The sequence below is a fragment of the Polypterus senegalus genome, chromosome 16 (genome assembly GCF_016835505.1).
Source record: "Polypterus senegalus isolate Bchr_013 chromosome 16, ASM1683550v1, whole genome shotgun sequence".
NCBI lineage: Eukaryota > Metazoa > Chordata > Cladistia > Polypteriformes > Polypteridae > Polypterus > Polypterus senegalus.
Genome location: NC_053169.1, coordinates 51,030,565 through 51,050,564, shown reverse-complemented (window position 1 = coordinate 51,050,564; position 20,000 = coordinate 51,030,565). Strand labels below are relative to the sequence as shown.

At 38.5% G+C, this 20,000-nt stretch overlaps 1 protein-coding gene across 1 annotated transcript in view; it reads left to right on the top strand.

The window, feature by feature from the left end:
* Nucleotides 1-20,000, top strand: part of strn (striatin, calmodulin binding protein) — a 190,992-nt gene that overhangs the window by 117,598 nt on the left and 53,394 nt on the right. Inside the window, exons 5-6 of the mRNA XM_039738562.1 lie at nt 1,387-1,554; nt 5,019-5,154. Coding sequence (XP_039594496.1) covers nt 1,387-1,554; nt 5,019-5,154 — 304 coding nt within the window. The remainder of the gene's footprint in view (nt 1-1,386; nt 1,555-5,018; nt 5,155-20,000) is intronic.

Genomic DNA, 20,000 nt, shown 5'->3' with positions numbered 1-20,000 from the left:
ATAAATGACATCCCATTCAGGGTATGTCATTGCCCAGCAAAATTTGCTGTTATGATATGCTTTGATGATGCATATGAGTCTGTGTTGTATTTATAGTTGAGAATATTGGACATATGAGTGAACCATAATGATGTACAGTGAAAAGAGCAGTAATGACATATTGTAAAATCTAGGTGGAAAATCCATCTTTCTATCCATTTTCTTAAAAGTGAATGGACAATATCCATTATTGTTTTTATTTTCGTCATGCATGAAGCTTCAAAACAAAAGTTCTATGAATTTATTAGGGTTTCAAACATTTGTTAAACAGTACTTTAAGGGCTATGGGGATTGCACATGAAACACTGCTGGTACAAGGTTCCTGTCATCTTGCTATTGTGATTACTTTGTTTGGTGCCAGCTACTTTATTACTGAGGGTGATTATTACTGAGGGTGATGGATTTTGCACTTGTTGTCTGCATCCACTGAAAGAATGCATTACTAGTATCGGTGCTGAGATAGTGTTAGAAATCCATCTCTGAGCCCAGATCTTTGACTGCAGTTGATGAAGTAATTTTTTTCTGTTCGTTGCTTGGTTTTCAACATTACTTACAATGGGATTTAAATGTTACTGATTTTCATATCAGTTGTGCATGAGTGGACTCTGTGATGGTCCTATTTTCTGCCATATGCCCATTGCTTTTGGGATAGTCTGTGGTCCCCAACGATCTTAAATTGGATTGTTGCATTATGTGATCCTGATCTTGATGGTCTCCTGACTAAGCCTTAGGGGTCAGTGAACTGTGACTAGACTTAATATACATGGTATTGATTTTCTTCACTTTCTAGAGAGTACTACATCTTTACTGTATATCACATCTTGAGTCTGGTTATTTTGCTGATTCTTTTGTTCATGTGCTCACTCAGTCTATAACCTGTTGTTTTTTATTTTTATTTTCTTTACACACTTTCATGCTCTCTGAGGTGATGTTCACAATTGCTTCAAATTGTATATATCGCTCTAATTACAGAGGATGACAAAACATGCAATAATATTATTATTGTTGTTGTCGTAACACATCCATTTGTTGTTCCATATTCTCATTTTGCTTGCAATCTAAGCATACATCTGTACAAACTGATACATGTATTCTATACTGGCATTTTTGCTTTTAAAACTACTTGTAATACTGTATCAGTTAATCATTAATTATGTTTTTGTTAATTTCATTCCACTTTTTTTTTTTTTTTTTCATTTTATCATTTTTAACTTGTAGCTGTTGGTATTGCACCATGCTATATTTTCAGTACAGTATTCTAAATGTTAGCTGTCACTTAAAACTAAATTCGCAGTTGTTATTTTTCTGGTTAAGTTCCAAATACTCTGAAAGTGATTATTTTTTCAGGTATCTGCAAGAGGTGGGCTACACGGACACAATCCTGGATGTTAAGTCACAGAGAGTTAAAGCATTATTGGGTTTGACTGGCGATGGTGAAGAGAGACCTTCGGATTCAAACCTTGAGCCAATGGTGAATGGCACCGAGCCATCTTTAAAGGAAGCTATAATGATTGGGTTAGTGTGTCTGAATTTTTAAATTTTGTTGTACACAATGGGCCTTTAACTACAGTTTTGCTTTTATTGGTCTAAATAGTTAAAAATGAAGCATTTTATGAATTAAAATGTTTTTTTTCCACTTTATATTGCTTAGGTTCCGTTTGTTAATCATTTGCTATCACTAAATCATGTTATGTTTTATTAGTTTAATTAAATATGATGTGTTACAGGCTGATACGTTTAATGTTATACACATGTTAAATTATACTGTGTTTATTTTTTGTAGTTATTGATAAACTTTGTTTTGAGGAGAGCAACCCACATATTTATAAAGCTACTTCCTATATTAAAAATATATTTAAAAAATTGAAATAGGCCAAGAAAAAATTCAAGATATCTTATGTAAACTGGTGAAAAGAACATCACAAATTTAAATAAGCCAAAGAACAATTTGGAGACATCTTATGTAAACTAGTAGAAAGCACATCACAGAGTAAAAACTGTTCCTAATGTTTTATGACTCAGTTCCGTCTGTTGTCTTAAGTGGCATAAATTGCAGCTTCAGATATGTGAACTCTTAATTTTTTATGCTTAGAAAAAAAAATCAAATTTTATCTGTGCTTTTATTATTTGAAAAACAAAAGCCGAGTTACTGGTATTTGTAAATAATGTATATTATTTACTGAAAAACACATGTTTGTTTAACAAAGTTAAAACAGTGGATTTTGATATGGAAAGGTAAGTGAATCTCTCAGTTCAGGAAGAAAAGGCACATCCTTTGCCACTGTAGTAACAACCAAATATTTACTTCAGCTTTATTATATATTATTTGTAGATCCTTTGTCAGATGTGAAACAGTATTTGGCAATTCTTCCTTTAAACTACTTTAATTGCTCCTTATTTGTTGACCTACATAAACGGCCTGCCTTAGGTTTTGTATTAACATTTATTTAGGGTTGCGATCTGAACTTTCTAAAATGCGGAATTTCTTCCAATTTATCCATTCTCTTGAAATGCTACAAAGTTGTGTATCATTGTCAAAACATTCCTTGACCTGCTGGTTCTGTTTATGATATACCAAAGTACAGAGCAATGTATTTAGAAGAAAAATGGTTTCATTTAAAAATGCTGTCTTCTGGTGTAAATGGATTGAATATTAAAGTAGTCATATCTCAACACAAAGCATTTTGTATTTCAGTCATGTTAATTAAATATGCAATAATGTCACATGCTTGAGTTCTATAGATTTTTTTATTGTTGAGTTTAATTATAAAATCTTATAAAATACAAGCAAATTAAAAATGTAGTGTTTTTCTGCTCAGTATTAGCAGAAACATTTTTGTGATGAGTATAAGATTAGCAGTCGTTCACCTCTTTACCAAATCTTTCTCTGGTTTAATTTCTTACTATATCTCTAATATATATATATATATATATATATATATATATTTTTTGTTTACAGTAATCCCTCCTCGATCGTGGGGGTTATGCGTTCCAGACCACCCCCCGCGATAGGTGAAAATCATGAAGTGGAAACCATATGTTTCTATGGTTATTTTTATATATTTTAATCCCTTATAAACTCTCCCACACTGTTTATAAATATTCCCGCAGAGTTATACAGCATAATCCCTTTGTATTCTCTTAGATATTAGGTAAGATTCATTGAAATTATGTATATAAATACACTGTTTATATACAGTAAAACCTAAATATTATTTTAAAGATATTGAGTGTCTCCGATATCACATGTTACAGCCATTACGATAGACAGGCCACCAGCAATAAATACGCATAAAGCAACAAAACAGTATATAGTAAATGTGTGTGTACAGTGACACTAAACGATGACAGTACATGTACTAAGTACTGTAAGTAGAAAATTAATTATGGTTACTCACCAACAATGACACAATGACTTGTCTGATAACAATTAGTTTAATTTTACTGCACAACAAAGGATAGCGTTACAGCTCTTAAAGGAGCCACTTCAGGCGATTGTGTAGCACTGCCGTTGTTCTTCTTCTGGCAGTCTTCAATCCAAATCCCTAAAGCAGATTCCATCCAGACTACTGCCTTATTACATCGACTTACAACTCGTTTTGCACCCTGGTTAAAAGTACACTGCAGCCGTAGATCTTATACTCCTTTCCTACTTTTTAAATAAAAAGAATCATAGCCTTCAACAAATCCAAAACGTTTACCTTTTCGGCAATCGTTAACATCTTCCGCTTTGGCGCTTGGGCACGGCCCCTGAAGCAGTAGCAGATCGCTTTGGAGCCATAATGAAGGGCTTGACTATGCACAAAGATAAACACAAAAGAGCACAACTCTTTACACAGCGAAACACATGCTGAATGAGCGAGACGAGACTTCCTGGTTAACACTGCATTCAGCAAGCAGGAACTTAACTGCGTGCTCTGATTGGTTAGCTTCTCAGTCATCCGCCAATAGCCTTTGTATGAAATCAACTGGGCAAACCAACTGAGGAAGCATGTACAGGAAGTAAAAGACACATTGTCCGTAGAACCATAGAAGCAGCGAAAAATCTGCGTTATATATTTAGTTATGCTTTCATATAAAATCCGCGATAGAGCGAAACCGCGAAACCGCGAAAGTCAAAGCGCGATATAGCGAGGGATTACTGTATTTAAGCCTTATTGCGTTTTAGTCAGTTATTCCTTCTACTATCTCCTACTTTGGGAAGAATTGTTTTCTTTAAGCTTCCTCTTTTTACCCTAGTCGATTAGTAAAGTCTTTCTGCATCCTAGTCATGGTATGGCAACATCTTATTCTAAAGCACTCCTTCTGGGAACTACAGAAGCCTGTGTAAACAAAAATAGTCTTTATATAGCTGACTTCCAAGATCTGTCCTTTTGGTTTATTACTAGTAATTGGTTTGTATTTTACATGTGTTTTTACTTTTATTTTGTCAGTTCCACTTTAACACAAATTGTTGCTTATTACCTTTTATTTGTAATTCGTAAAGTTTGGGCATAATATATTCAAATGAGCAAAGCCTTCATTGGTCTGTTTTCCCTTTGGATATTTTCATTTTCTGTTACAGAAAGGCACTTTGAAATACAGTATACACACTTAGATAAAGGAAGCCCACATTGGCATTATTCTGTGACTAAAATGTCTTAGAAATTATAATCAAAAATAGAGTGCAGGAAAATATGCCATATATGGTAGAAAACATTTTCTTTGGTTAAGTTTTTTTTCCTGGTTATGAGATTGTCAGTCTTCAGATATCCAGTAAATATTACGAGCTAGATGGTTGTTCAGTGTGTAGTTCACATTGACATTTCTGGCATGATATTAACTTTTCATTTTTGATTGCATAGTATTTCATGATTTCTATGCATATCACAAGGAAGAATTATTTGTAGGTGAACAATATTAAGACTGATATTTCATCACATTGACATAGTCTTCTCTTTTGTATCTTTTAATTTTCCTGTTCCTTTCTCTTTTTGTAGAAAACCTGATTTATCTGACTCAGCATCTGTACTTGATACCTTTAAATTTATAGAAAGTGCTGCTGCAGAGTTTAGTGATGAAGATGATGATGATGATAGTGAAGGAAAAGAGAAAACAATAATTGACTCTGCAACTGTAAGTACTCTATGACATATTCTGACTGGTTTGTATAGTAAAGAGGTACTCAAAACTGTTTTTTGTTCAAGGCAATGTCTTATCTGAAAATTAAAGCTGAAGTCTTCAGTTTATTGATTTTTTTATTCAGTGACTTTTTACCCATCTCTAGAATTGTTTCTTTGTAGCTGCTCAAAGCTTACAGATATCTAGGTTGCAGCAACCACATTTGAACTCTAGGTCCATGGATGATAATGGCTGGTATACACTGGCTTCAGAAAGTATTCAGACCCTTTTAGTTTCTACACACTTTATTGTATTGTAAATTATTTTTAAAAAGATACATTGGCCATTTTTATCCATCAATCTATACTAAATAAACCCTAATGACAAACTGAAAACATGTTTTCAAAAAGAATTTAAAATGTATATTAAATATCAAATACTGAAATTCTTTATTCATGTAAACATATAGACCCTTTGCTGTGGTTAGGTGTGTGTTATTTACTTTAATTATCCTTGAGTTGTGTCTGAAACTTGATTGAAGTCCATCTGTGGCAAACCAAACTGATTGAACATCATTCAGAAAGACACACACCTGAGTATATAAGGTACAAAAACATTTATTTATATAGCACATTTTCATACAAATAAGTAGTTCAAAGTGCTTAACATGATGAAGAAAGAGAAAAAGGACAAAGTAAGAATTAAAATCAGAGAACAATAATTAATATAGAATAAAAGTAAGGTCTGATTGCCAAGGAGGACAAAAAAAAAAAAAACTCCAGACGACTAGAGAAAAAATAAAACCTACAGGGGTTCGAGGCCATGAGACCGCCCAGCCCCCTGTAGGCATTCTACCTAACATAAATGATCAGTCCTCATTGTACTCAGGGTTTTCATGGAAGGACTTGATGATGATGGTCACGTGGACTTCTGGCCTTTAATCCATCAATGTAGGGACATCATGGTGCTTTGATTAGGTGGTGGTGACGCAGTTGCCACCACAGAAAACCGGAAAAAGAACAGAAGAGAGAGTAGGGGTTAGTACGGATTTTGGAGCAAGCACCATGAATAGTAATAATAATTAATTGAATATGCAGAGAATCAGGATTAAATTAAAATAAAATTATGAGAAAGCCATGTTAAAGTAATATGTTTTTAGCAGTTTTTTAACACTAGAATTACCAGAGCCTACAAAAAACTCGTAGATCCGTCCCACCTTCAAACGCTTCACACCTCTCCGCCACGTCTTTTGTCTTCTAAATTTGTGGCTAAGCAGCAAACAGCAAGCAGCCTACTATCACATCCCCCACCGGCACACAGTTTTCTCAGCTCATGTCTGTTTACCTGCGTGTCAGTTGCTTGGAGTTGTATAGAGTGAGAAGTCAAGCAAAATGACACCTTTTATCTATACTAATAAAAGGCAAAGCCCTCACTGACTGATCCGTGTAGGTAGAAGGCTGAAATTTGGCAGGCTCATTCCTTACAGCTTACTTACAAAAGTTGAGCAGGTTTCATTTTCGAAATTCTACGCGTAATGGTCATAACTGGAAGCTATTTTTCTCCATATACTGTAAAGCGCTGAAGAAAAACGCATACAAGCTTATTCATAGGGTGTAGCTACTCGCGAAACAAAGCACGGTGTAAACCGTAAGTTTAAATTAAGTTTATGGACACGCTGCGTTTGTCATGCCTTCGCCGAATACTTTTACGGGTTCGATTCCAGATGAGTCAATTTTAAAAAGTGAGATGCACGTATTCTTACTATTTTAAAATTAAAACATACTTTTGATTCCAGTCTGTAACAGCCGGTGTAATTTATGATGCTTGTAAAGGTTAGTTATTTTTTTTTTTTATCCTTTTTTTTTTTTATTCTGTTATTCTCTCAGCCGTGTTCACGATCCCAACTCAAACCAAATCCCCCCGCATTTGACACTGCTGTTTTCTCTCAGATGCGGTATAACAGAGGCAAACTCAAATCATGATGACTGTTCTACATCGGATCAAGAATGCACTTTTGCCATCTCTTTACTTTGTATATGTACATGGGAAGCACTGCACTCGTGACTTTACGCTGTAGGAAGTAAGTAAATAAATAAAGGTAATAACATTAGATCTGGCTCTTACATACAAAGGCACCCAAAACATTATCATTTATATGTTACTTACATAAAAGCCAGATCTAATCTTATTTACCTTGAGTTATTTACTTACATGACAATGGTTCTACATCGGATCAAGAATGTACTTTTGCCATCACTGTACTTTGTATATGTACATGGGAAGCTTTGCACTCGTGACTTGACGCTGTAGGAAGTAAGTAAATAAAAAATATCTATATAGTAATAACAGTAATTTTATTATTATATAGCAGCTTCCCTGTTTGCCTATCATATAGTGCCTTTCTTTCCTATCTATCTGTATATCTATTCCCCTAGCTGTTTTTTTTATATATCTATTATACAGTGCCCTATGGGATGCCAAACAGGCAATTACAATGATTTTCGGAATATATAAAGTCATTCCTGAATATATAAAGTCAAAACTTGAATTACTGTTATTACTATACAGATAGACAGGGAGTTAAGGCAGGCAGAACGGCGAAGGTTAAAAAAAAAAGTCTGCTGCACTCTGAGTGTAGCGAAAATCTTACCGCATGCCACGGAAGCTGTTGTGTGCGTTCTTGAACCTTTTGTGAAAGTGTTTATTTGATCTTTGGCCTTCAGGCTTCACACATTTTATAGTTTATACCTACATTTTGTAACATTTATTACTAAAATATGAAAGTTTCTGTTTTAGCAATGGGTTTACACAGATTACTGTAGAAACGGAACACACATGAAATGATTGTGTTCCAAATAATGATCTATTATTTTCACTCTAAAACTCCACTTCACTCCTAGATAATCAATCAAGGCATGAGCTGGGAGAAGTTTGTGCACGTTGTAAGTTGGTAGGGGGATGGAATAGCCGGCTGCTTGTAGCTTGTATTTATCAGATGAACAAAAGACGCTGGCAGAGAGGTGAGAACGGTTTTAAGAAGCGATTTAAGATGGGGACGGATCTACAAGTTTTTTCGTAGGCTCTGGTAATTCTAGTGTTAAACTGCTCCACCTAATCAGCCTGGCGAATTCCTATTGGCCCATCAGGCAGTTGGATTTAGTCTTAAAATTTCTATGGTGAAGAAAAATTTATGTAATGATGATTAAATTTAACTTTCATTCCTACTAAACATATTTCTGTCGACCAAATAAAAATTACTTATATTTTAAATTTAAATAGAACTTAAACAAATACGATAGTTCATAATACCCACGCAGCACTAAGTGCACATAAGATTAGGAGTCATCCATTTTAACAAGCAGCGTATTGCACTGATACGAAATAGCCTGCCCATTTAATTATTTAGGAATGGATAGATAAATTAAGATTTTGTACAAATAATGTTTTTAATTTTTCTTCCTCCATGGATTCTGGCACCCCCAGCAACAGCTGCTCGCACCCCAAAGGAGATATATATATAGTGAGCTGGAGGGCTGATTGCACCCCAAATAGAGACAAACGCCCCTGGGAAAACCACAAAGCCTGAAACACTGACTACCCTCACATTGCTCCTTATCCTTGCACTATAATGTGTAATACAAGCCTCGTGCATGTACTCCACCGACTTAAAAGCGTAAGCAGCCTGTCAGATTTGGAATTGATTGTTTGCTTTTCTCTCTCTCTCTGCTCCTAGCGGAACTGTCATCTCTGACTTGTCATGGAGCACGTTTAAGCTCATGTGTTTGCAGTGTTTGAATAAAAATCCTTCTTGTTTCTACGACCTCCTGTGTCTCTGTGCAAATCTGTGACCCAAGCGTGACAAGTGGTACCAGGAGTGGTTGCACAGATGGATGCGCAAGACTTATTTCAGAGGTCTAAAACTTATGCACTTAAAGACTGGAAACTAAACATGGATGACCCAATGTCGCCAAATTCAAGATTTGATACATAAAGTGCACTGCTGGTTTGAAGGAGCGGATGGAAACAGTTGTCGTGAATATATTACTGGCCGGCATACCTGCAGTTCTTCGAGATGAATTTCTACGTCATGATATTAAATCATTAACGATTATGTCCAGACGATTAGAGGGTAAGATGAAGAACTGGTAGCAGCCGGGGAAAATCTAGAGCCCAACTTAGATATTGAACCCGATCTCTCCAGCGAGACGGAGGAGGTCACCCCCAACAATCTTCCAGAATGGCCTGGTCCTTCTACACCTTCCCAGATTGCAAACGCCCAACACAAACTGAGCGCTAACTAACAATCAGATTTTGTGCGTTTGCAGCATACTGATAGCTCATTAGAATATGCATTTAACCAGGCTCGCCCTGCTAATGACTCTTATTACCAAGAGCGTAATTCCGGGGGTGTGAAAACCCCACACTTTATAGAAAAGGACGGTTGCCTTTTCAGAGGGATCTCAGATCATTTGGAAGGGGAATTTATTGAACCACTGGTGGTACCAGCAGCACATAGGGAAACTGTTTTGCATCTGGCACATTCACACATCTTGGGGGCACCTGTTTGACAAAACTAGAGACCGGTTTTCAAAACAATTTTATTGGCTGAATACAGGAAAAGATGTTGAACGGTTTTGTACTTCATGTCCAGACTGCCAGATCGCCTCTGCTTATAAGCCTCCTCGGGCTCCCCTTTGTCCTATGCCCATATTGGAAGTTCCCTTTCAGTGTGTGGGATTAGATATTGTGGGACCTTTACCTAAGACTAAGGATGGGTACCAATATTTGCTGGTGTTGGTTGATTATGTGACACGATATCCAGAAATGATTGAGCTGAAAAGGCTAACTCTTCAACTGAACCAAAGCACTATGTGATACTTTTGCTCGTATTGGTATCCCTAGAGAAATCTTAACTGATCAAGGCACACCTTTCACTCTCGTCTGATGAAACAATTGTTTGACAGCTTTGCTATTAAGAAACTGAGTACTACTGTTTACCATCCTCAAACGAATGGTAGGCATTTACTTGATCAAATGGTCAGGTACAGGCTTGAACAGCCCTGTGGATCACCAGGCGCCACTGTGATCTATCCGGACCCGACACTTAGGAACGGGCGGCTTGATCACAGGAGAAACAGAATTCGCTTCAGCTGCTAAAAGGCACTGGAGGTACCATCTACTAGCAGGCCCGCATGAGCGAGGCGACGGATGAAGGCGGGGCTGAGGAAGGCACAAAGTCCACTTGGCGGTTCGAGAGCACTGTTACACAAATAAAAACGAAAAATGGTGTTTGAATAGAGTGCTGGTGGGGCCTTATTTAGGACGCCTCCCTCCAGTCATTGGTGGAAGTCGGGAGGAAACGAGCTGGAACTGGAGAGAGAAGGCGGAGGCGGCCAGGAAGGCACAAAGACTGTGGGCCTGGACTTGGGGAGATCGGTGCGAGAAGGCACTGGGGTTGTGCAATGAGCAATTACTGTAAATAATACTGTAAATAAATGGTGTGTGGTGACAATATGATGTCCGTCTGTCTGTGCCGGGGCCAGCGTTCACAACTGTAATAGAGTTGAGCTGGATGGCCGTGGGGGGCGGAGTTTCGTGTGACATCATCACGCCTCCCACGTAATCACATGAACTGACTATCACACTGATGCGTGAAAACCAGGAAGAGCTCCAAAAAGCGCTGAAGAAAAACGCATACAAGCTTATTCATAAGTGTAGCTACTGCGGAAACAAAGCACGGTGTAAACCGTAAGTTTAAATTAAGTTTATGGACACGCTGCCGTTTGTCATGCCTTCGTCGAATACTTTTACGGGTTCGATTCCAGATGAGTCAATTTTAAAAAGTGAGATGCACGTATTCTTACTATTTTAAAATTAAAACATACTTTTGATTCCAGTCTGTAACAGCCGGTGTAATTTATGATGCTTGTAAAGGTTAGTTATTTTTTTTTTTTATCCTTTTTTTTTTTTATTCTGTTATTCTCTCAGCCGTGTTCACGATCCCAACTCAAACCAAATCCCCCGCCGCATTTGACACTGCTGTTTTCTCAGATGCAGTATAACGGAGGCAAACTCAAATCATGATGACTGTTCTAAATTGGATCAAGAATGCACTTTTGCCATCTCTTTACTTTGTATATGTACATGGGAAGCACTGCACTCGTGACTTTACGCTGTAGGAAGTAAGTAAATAAATAAAGGTAATAACATTAGATCTGGCTCTTACATACAAAGGCACCCAAAACATTATCATTTATATGTTACTTACATAAAAGCCAGATCTAATCTTATTTACCTTGAGTTATTTACTTACATGACAATGGTTCTACATCGGATCAAGAATGTACTTTTGCCATCACTGTACTTTGTATATGTACATGGGAAGCTTTGCACTCGTGACTTGACGCTGTAGGAAGTAAGTAAATAAAAAATATCTATATAGTAATAACAGTAATTTTATTATTATATAGCAGCTTCCCTGTTTGCCTATCATATAGTGCCTTTCTTTCCTATCTATCTGTATATCTATTCCCCTAGCTGTTTTTTTTATATATCTATTATACAGTGCCCTATGGGATGCCAAACAGGCAATTACAATGATTTTCGGAATATATAAAGTCATTCCTGAATATATAAAGTCAAAACTTGAATTACTGTTATTACTATACAGATAGACAGGGAGTTAAGGCAGGCAGAACGGCGAAGGTTAAAAAAAAAAGTCTGCTGCACTCTGAGTGACGAAATCTTACCGGTACGCCACGGAAGCTGTTGTGACGTTCTTGAACCTTTTGTGAAAGTGTTTATTTGATCTTTGGCCTTCAGGCTTCACACATTTTATAGTTTATGCCTACATTTTGTAACATTTATTACTAAAATATGAAAGTTTCTGTTTTAGCAATGGGTTTACACAGATTACTGTAGAAACGGAACACACATGAAATGATTGTGTTCCAAATAATGATCTATTATTTTCACTCTAAAACTCCACTTCACTCCTAGATAATCAATCAAGGCATGAGCTGGGAGAAGTTTGTGCACGTTGTAAGTTGGTAGGGGGATGGAATAGCCGGCTGCTTGTAGCTTGTATTTATCAGATGAACAAAAGACGCTGGCAGAGAGGTGAGAACGGTTTTAAGAAGCGATTTAAGATGGGACGGATCTACAAGTTTTTTCGTAGGCTCTGGTAATTCTAGTGTTAAACTGCTCCACCTAATCAGCCTGGCGAATTCCTATTGGCCCATCAGGCAGTTGGATTTAGTCTTAAAATTTCTATGGTGAAGAAAAATTTATGTAATGATGATTAAATTTAACTTTCATTCCTACTAAACATATTTCTGTCGACCAAATAAAAATTACTTATATTTTAAATTTAAATAGAACTTAAACAAATACGATAGTTCATAATACCCACGCAGCACTAAGTGCACATAAGATTAGGAGTCATCCATTTTAACAAGCAGCGTATTGCACTGATACGAAATAGCCTGCCCATTTAATTATTTAGGAATGGATAGATAAATTAAGATTTTGTACAAATAATGTTTTTAATTTTTCTTCCTCCATGGATTCTGGCACCCCCAGCAACAGCTGCTCTACACCCCAAAGGAGATATATATATAGTGAGCTGGAGGGCTGATTGCACCCCAAATAGAGACAAACGCCCCTGGGAAAACCACAAAGCCTGAAACACTGACTACCCTCACATTGCTCCTTATCCTTGCACTATAATGTGTAATACAAGCCTCGCGCGGTACTCCACCGACTTAAAAGCCGTGCGCAGCGCCTGTCAGATTTGGAATTGATTGTTTGCTTTTCTCTCTCTCTCTGCTCCTAGCGGAACTGTCATCTCTGACTTGTCATGGAGCACGTTTAAGCTCATGTGTTTGCAGTGTTTGAATAAAATCCTTCTTGTTTCTACGACCTCCTGTGTCTCTGTGCAAATCTGTGACCCAAGCGTGACAAGTGGTACCAGGAGTGGTTGCACAGATGGATGCCGCCGAAGACTTATTTCAGAGGTCTAAAACTTATGCACTTAAAGACTGGAAACTAAACATGGATGACCCAATCCGTGCGCAAATTCAAGATTTGATACATAAAGTGCACTGCTGGTTTGAAGGAGACGTGATGGAAACAGTTGTCGTGAATATATTACTGGCCGGCATACCTGCAGTTCTTCGAGATGAATTTCTACGTCATGATATTAAATCATTAACGATTATGTCCAGACGATTAGAGGGTAAGATGAAGAACTGGTAGCAGCCGGGGAAAATCTAGAGCCCAACTTAGATATTGAACCCGATCTCTCCAGCGAGACGGAGGAGGTCACCCCCAACAATCTTCCAGAATGGCCTGGTCCTTCTACACCTTCCCAGATTGCAAACGCCTCCGAACACAAACTGAGCGTTAACGAACAATCAGATTTTGTGCGTTTGCAGCATACTGATAGCTCATTAGAATATGCATTTAACCAGGCTCGCCCTGCTAATGACTCTTATTACCAAGAGCGTAATTCCGGGGGTGTGAAAACCCCACACTTTATAGAAAAGGACGGTTGCCTTTTCAGAGGGATCTCAGATCATTTGGAAGGGGAATTTATTGAACCACTGGTGGTACCTGAAGCACATAGGGAAACTGTTTTGCATCTGGCACATTCACACATCTTGGGGGGGCACCTCGTTGCTGACAAAACTAGAGACCGGTTTTCAAAACAATTTTATTGGCTTAATGTAGGAAAAGATGTTGAACGGTTTTGTACTTCATGTCCAGACTGCCAGATCGTCTCTGCTTATAAGCCTCCTCGGGCTCCCCTTTGTCCTATGCCCATATTGGAAGTTCCCTTTCAGTGTGTGGGATTAGATATTGTGGGACCTTTACCTAAGACTAAGGATGGGTACCAATATTTGCTGGTGTTGGTTGATTATGTGACACGATATCCAGAAATGATTGCGCTGAAAAAGGCTAACTCTTCAACTGAACCAAAGCACTATGTGATACTTTTGCTCGTATTGGTATCCCTAGAGAAATCTTAACTGATCAAGGCACACCTTTCACTTCTCGCGTGATGAAACAATTGTTTGACAGCTTTGCTATTAAGAAACTGAGTACTACTGTTTACCATCCTCAAACGAATGGTTTAACCGAGCAATTTAACAAAACTTTGAAACAAATGATCAGGCGAGTTGCTCATAATGATCCCACAACCTGGAACACTGTACTACCTTTTGTTTTAATGCGCGGTCGAGAATCACCACAGGCGTCCACTGGCTTGAGTCCCTTGAGATGTTATTGGCAGGCGGCGCAGAGGCGTCCTGGATGTGGTACGTGAGGAATGGATAAGGAACGAGAGAGCAGCTAAAGGTCCAAGCTTTGCAGATCGACTAATTTCGTTGCAAGACAGAATTTCTATGCTTTCCTCTATTGCTGTGGAACACCAACAACGAGAACAGGAAACTCAGCAGCGTCTTTATGATAGGCGTAGTAAGCTCCGTGAATTCAAACCTGGCGATCGTGTTTTGGTACTGGTTCCCTCGGATCCACACAAATTCTTAGCTAAATGGCAGGGCCCCGCCATTGAGGAGCGTGTGAGTCCGGTAAATTACGGTTAGAATACCAGGCCGACGCAAACCATTCCAGATTTTACACATTATCCTCTTGAAGGAATGGCACGACTGACAAAAAGTTAACACTTCCTTGGCTGCTGTTTCTCAGACCGATGTTACCATTGGTAACGATCTTACTGACACACAAAAGACAGAACTGTTATCTTTGATAGAACGGAACACTGAAGCGCGGCGAAATATTGTGTGCGAAGAGGTAAAAAAAATGTTGACACTGGGTGTAATTCGTGAAAGTAGAAGTGACTGGTGCAGCCCAGTCGTATTAGTCCCAAAGCAAGACGGTTCGGTTCGGTTCTGTATCGATTTCAGACGCTTGAATAAGGTCTCTAAATTCGATGCTTATCCCATTCCCCGTGTCGATGAACTGTTGGAAAAACTGGGTCAGGCGAGCTATATCTCCACGCTAGATCTCACGAGGTCTGGCAGGTGCCTTTAGAGGCTAGCAGTTGTGAGAAAACGGCATTTGCGACTCCTGACGGACTCTATGAATTTACAAGACTCCCGTTTGGTCTTCACGGGGCACCTCTGACTTTTCAACGCATGATGGATCAGATCCTGCGTCCTCACTCTGAATATGCTGGGGCATATCTTGACGATGTCGTGATTTTCAGCAATGATTGGCGAAAACACTTAGAGCGGCTCCAACTTAGAGCGGCTTCAAGCCGTTCTTGGAAGCTTGAAACAGGCTGGCCTTACTGCTAACCCAAAAAAATGTAAACTGGGCATGTCTGAGACACATTACCTAGGCTATTCTATGGGCAAGGGTTTACTTAGGCCACAATTTAGGAAAATAGAAGAAATGCTTGCTTATCCGAGACCTGGGACACAGAAGCAGGTGTACGCTTTTCTGGGGCTTGCTGGTTACTACAGAAGATTCATCTCAAATTTTGCACATAGAGCTGCTCCCCTTACAGAACTTACTAGAGGCAAGAAAAACCGACCTATCTTGTGGACAGAAAATTGCGAACGTTCTTTCAGCGATTTAAAAAAAGCATTGTCTTCTTACCTGGTTCTAAGAAACCTGGATTTCACAAAAGATTTTATCTTGCAAACAGACGCAAGCGCATTTAGTGTGGGCGCAGTGTTGTGTCAGATTTTTGATGGAGAAGAACATCCAATCACATATTTAAGTAGGAAATTATTATCTAGGGAGCGTAATTATTCTACAATTGAGAAAGAATGCTTGGCAATCAGGTGGGCTGTGGAAGCACTTCGATATTACTTGTGGAGACGAAACTTCACTTTGGTAACTGATCATGCGCCACTCCAGTGGTTGTACCGACAAAGATACAAACTCTCGTCTAATGAGATGGTTTCTGGGTTTACAACCTTATAGTTTCACAGTAAAGCACCGACCAGGTTCTGAACACGTCAACGCAGATGTATTGTCACGACTACATGAACGTGAACTTGGTACAGAGAGTCGCTTGATTCACAGGAATGTGAATAAAGCTGAGGGGGAGGGTGTGAGCTGGAGGGCTGATCGCACCCTAAATAGAGACAAACGCCTCTGGGAAAACCACAAAGCCTGAAACACTGACTACCCTCACATTGCTCCTTATCCTAGCACTATAATGCGTAATACAAGCCTCGCGCGTTACTCCGCCGACTTAAAAGCTGTGCGCAGCACCTGTCAGATTTGGAATTGATTGTTTGCTTTTCTCTCTCCTTCTGCTCCTAGCAGAACTGTCATCTCTAACTTGTCATGGAGCACGTTTAAGTGTTTGCAGTGTTTGAATAAAAAATCCTTCTTGTTTCTACGACCTCCTGTGTCTCTGTGCAAATCTGTGACCCAAGCGTGACTATATATAGATATATATAGATATAGATATAGATATAATATAGATATATATATATATATCTATATATCTATATATCTATATATCTATATATATCTATATATAGATATAGATATATATATAGATATAAATATAGATAGATAGATATATAAATATAGATAGATACGTATATATAGATAGAGATATAGAGATAGATAGATATATATATAAGTGTATGTAAATGTGTGTCTGTATTTATATGTGTGTGTGTGTGTGTATATACATATATATATATATATATATATATATATATATATATATATATATATATATATATATGCCAGCAACACTCATGACAATGACAAAACAATTACATTGTCAATCATGTTATGTTATTATTAAAATGTTTCCTTTTCTTTTTCATTACTTCTTTAACACACTACTTCTCCCCTGCGAAGCGCGGGTATTTGGCTAGTGTGTATATGTATGTATATGTAAGCGAGATTATTTAAGGCTTTGTAAACCATAAGTAGTATTTTAAAGTCATTTCTGAATGACACAGGTAACCAGTGTAGTGACATTAAAACTGGAGAAATGTGCTCGGATTTACTTTTCCTAGTTAGGATTCTAGCAGCTGCATTCTGCACTAGTTGCAGTCGATTTATGTCTTTTTTGGGTAGTCCTGAGAGGAGTGCGTTGCAGTAATCTAGTCGACTGAAAACAAAAGTGTGAACTAATTTCTTAGCATCTTTCAATGATACAGGGTGGCCCACGAAAAAGTAGCCTGCCTCCCTGGCGAAAAAAGGTGCCCTTCCATAAAGAAAGAACGAACTTGAAATGCAAAAATCTTTACTCACTCTTTACAGAAAGTGCTGAAATTGATCTCCTTGTGCGTCAATGCATTTTGGGCGCGCCTTAACATGTTGTCATATACGCGACACAACTCTGGGGCGCCAATGCTCCAAATTGCATTACGAATATTGTCTTTCAACTGATGTAAAGTTCTTGGGTTATTAGCGTACACATTTCTCTTCAAATTGCCCCACAGATAAAAGTCACAAGTACTTAAGTCCGGCGATCTCGGTGGCCACAATCCTTTGGTGACAATCCTGTCTTCTGTAAATGTCTCCTGAATTTGTGACAGTGACACGTGGTACAAATTGCGCCGTCCTGTTGAAAGAAGGCGTACTCGAGTTCTTCCAGCGTCAACTGTCTGTAAAATTCCTCAAAAATTCCCATATACACGTTCGTGTTCACTGTTGTCTCAAAAAATATGGGACCCACAATCCGAGTTGCAGACACACAGCACACCAGACTCCGACTTTCTGATCGTGAAGAGGTTGCTCATGAATCGCATGCGGATTGACTACTGACCAATATCTGCTATTCTGCGAGTTCACATATCCTGACAGATGGAACCAGGCTTTGTCACTCATGAAATACAGCAGCGGATCCATCAACCCACTCGCAATTGTTTCAAATAGCCACGTGCAGTAATGCACACGTTTTTCCTTGTCGGGTTGCTTCAGTTCTTGCACACATGACACTTTGTACGGTTTCATCCGTCGGTCGTGTAAAATGCATTGGCAAGAAGTGCACGAAATGTCCGCCTGCTGAGACAACTTAAGTGTAGACTTCCTAGGGCTTCTCTGCATCCGTGTGAAAACATTGGCGATCGCATCAGGTGTGCGAACGGGTGGGGCCCGATTCTTTTTGGCGTTTGCAACTGACCCTGTCGTACGCCACTTTCTCACCAACTGCTTTATTGCGAGCTTTGCTGGGACACCAGCGGCAGGAAACTTTGTTGCAAAAATGTCCAGCGTTTCCTTAATGGAACCCGTGAGAACGTACGCCTCCACTATTGCGATTCTTTGTGGAATGGAATACATGTCGCTCAGCTCGTACTCACATGTTTGCACTACGTCTACACAGCTTTCGAGATGAGGATAGTCAAATCGGCGCGCCACTCTGGCAGGAAGGCGGGCTACTTTTTCGTGGGCCACCCTGTATATAAGAGGTCTAACTTTTGCTATATTTCTTAAGTGAAAAAATGCTGTCCTATTGATCTGATTAATATGCGATTTAAAATTCAGGTCACAGTCAATAGTTACCCCTAAATTCTTTACCTCTGTCTTGACTTTAGTTCTAAGTTTAGTTCTAATAACCTCATTATATCCATTATTGCAATCACTAAAATTTCAGTTTTTTCTTTATTTAGCTTGAGAAAATTACTACTCATCCACTCAGAAATACAAGTAAGATATTGTGTTAGTGAAACAACAGAGTCGGAGTCATCAAGTGCTATTGATAAATACAGCAGCGTGTCATCAGCATAGCTGTACCTGACCTAACGGAAGCATGTAGATCGAAAAGAGCAGCGGATCCAGGATAGAGCCTTGTGGAACACCATATAGAATATCATGTGTCATTGAAGTATAATTACCACAACTAACAAAGAATTTTCTACCTGCCAGGTATGATTCAAACCAATTTAAGACACTGCCAGAGAGGCCCACCCACTGACTAAGGCAATTTCTAAGAATATTGTGATCAATGGTATCAAATGCGGCACTCAGCTCTAAGAGGAAGAGAACAGATAAATGTCCTCTGTCTTCATTTACCTGCAAGTCATTTACTACTTTAACGAGTGCAGTTTCTGTTCTGTGATTTATTCTGAAACCCGATTGAAACTTATCAAGAATAGCATGTTTATTGAGGTGGTAATTTAGCTGCATAATGACTGCCTTCTCTAGAATTTTACTTCAGAAAGGCAGGTTATAAATAGGTCTTATATTTTCAAAAGCAGAGGAGTCGAGATTATTTTTCTTGAGTAGGGGTTTAACTATAGCAGTCTTAAGACAGTCTGGGAAGACCCCCGTATCTAATGATGAGTTTACTATGTCAAGAATACTATCAATTAGCACGCCCGATACTACTTTGAAAAAACTTGTTGGTATTGGGTCAAGGACGCAGGTAGAGGGTCTCAGTTGAGAAATTATTTTGTATAAATCAGGTAAATCTGTCCTGGTGAAAAAATGTAATTTGTTTATAACGGAGTACTGGGGTTTAGGAGGATGCGCAGTGTTGGGGAGATATACTATATTATTTCTAATATCATTAATGTTTTAATTGAAAAATACAGCAATAGCCTCACAAGTTTCACTGGAAGTATTCTGGAGGCATTCCATTGAGTTACCTGATCCATTTCTGATCTTTTACTGTCTACACCTATTCCATCAACATTAGATAGTCTTGTTGACCACTATAACTCAGCCCGTCATTCAGCATTAGATAAAACAGCTGCTTTAAAACATAAGGAGGCTTCCTTTAAGCATTCAGCTCCTTGGCATAATTCAGAATTGCTATCTATGAAAGCAGCTGGCTGACACGTTGAGAGAATGTCATGTAGTCTGGCCTCACGTGCACATCCAGGCTTTCTCTGACCACCAAAGAGCTTACAGAGAAG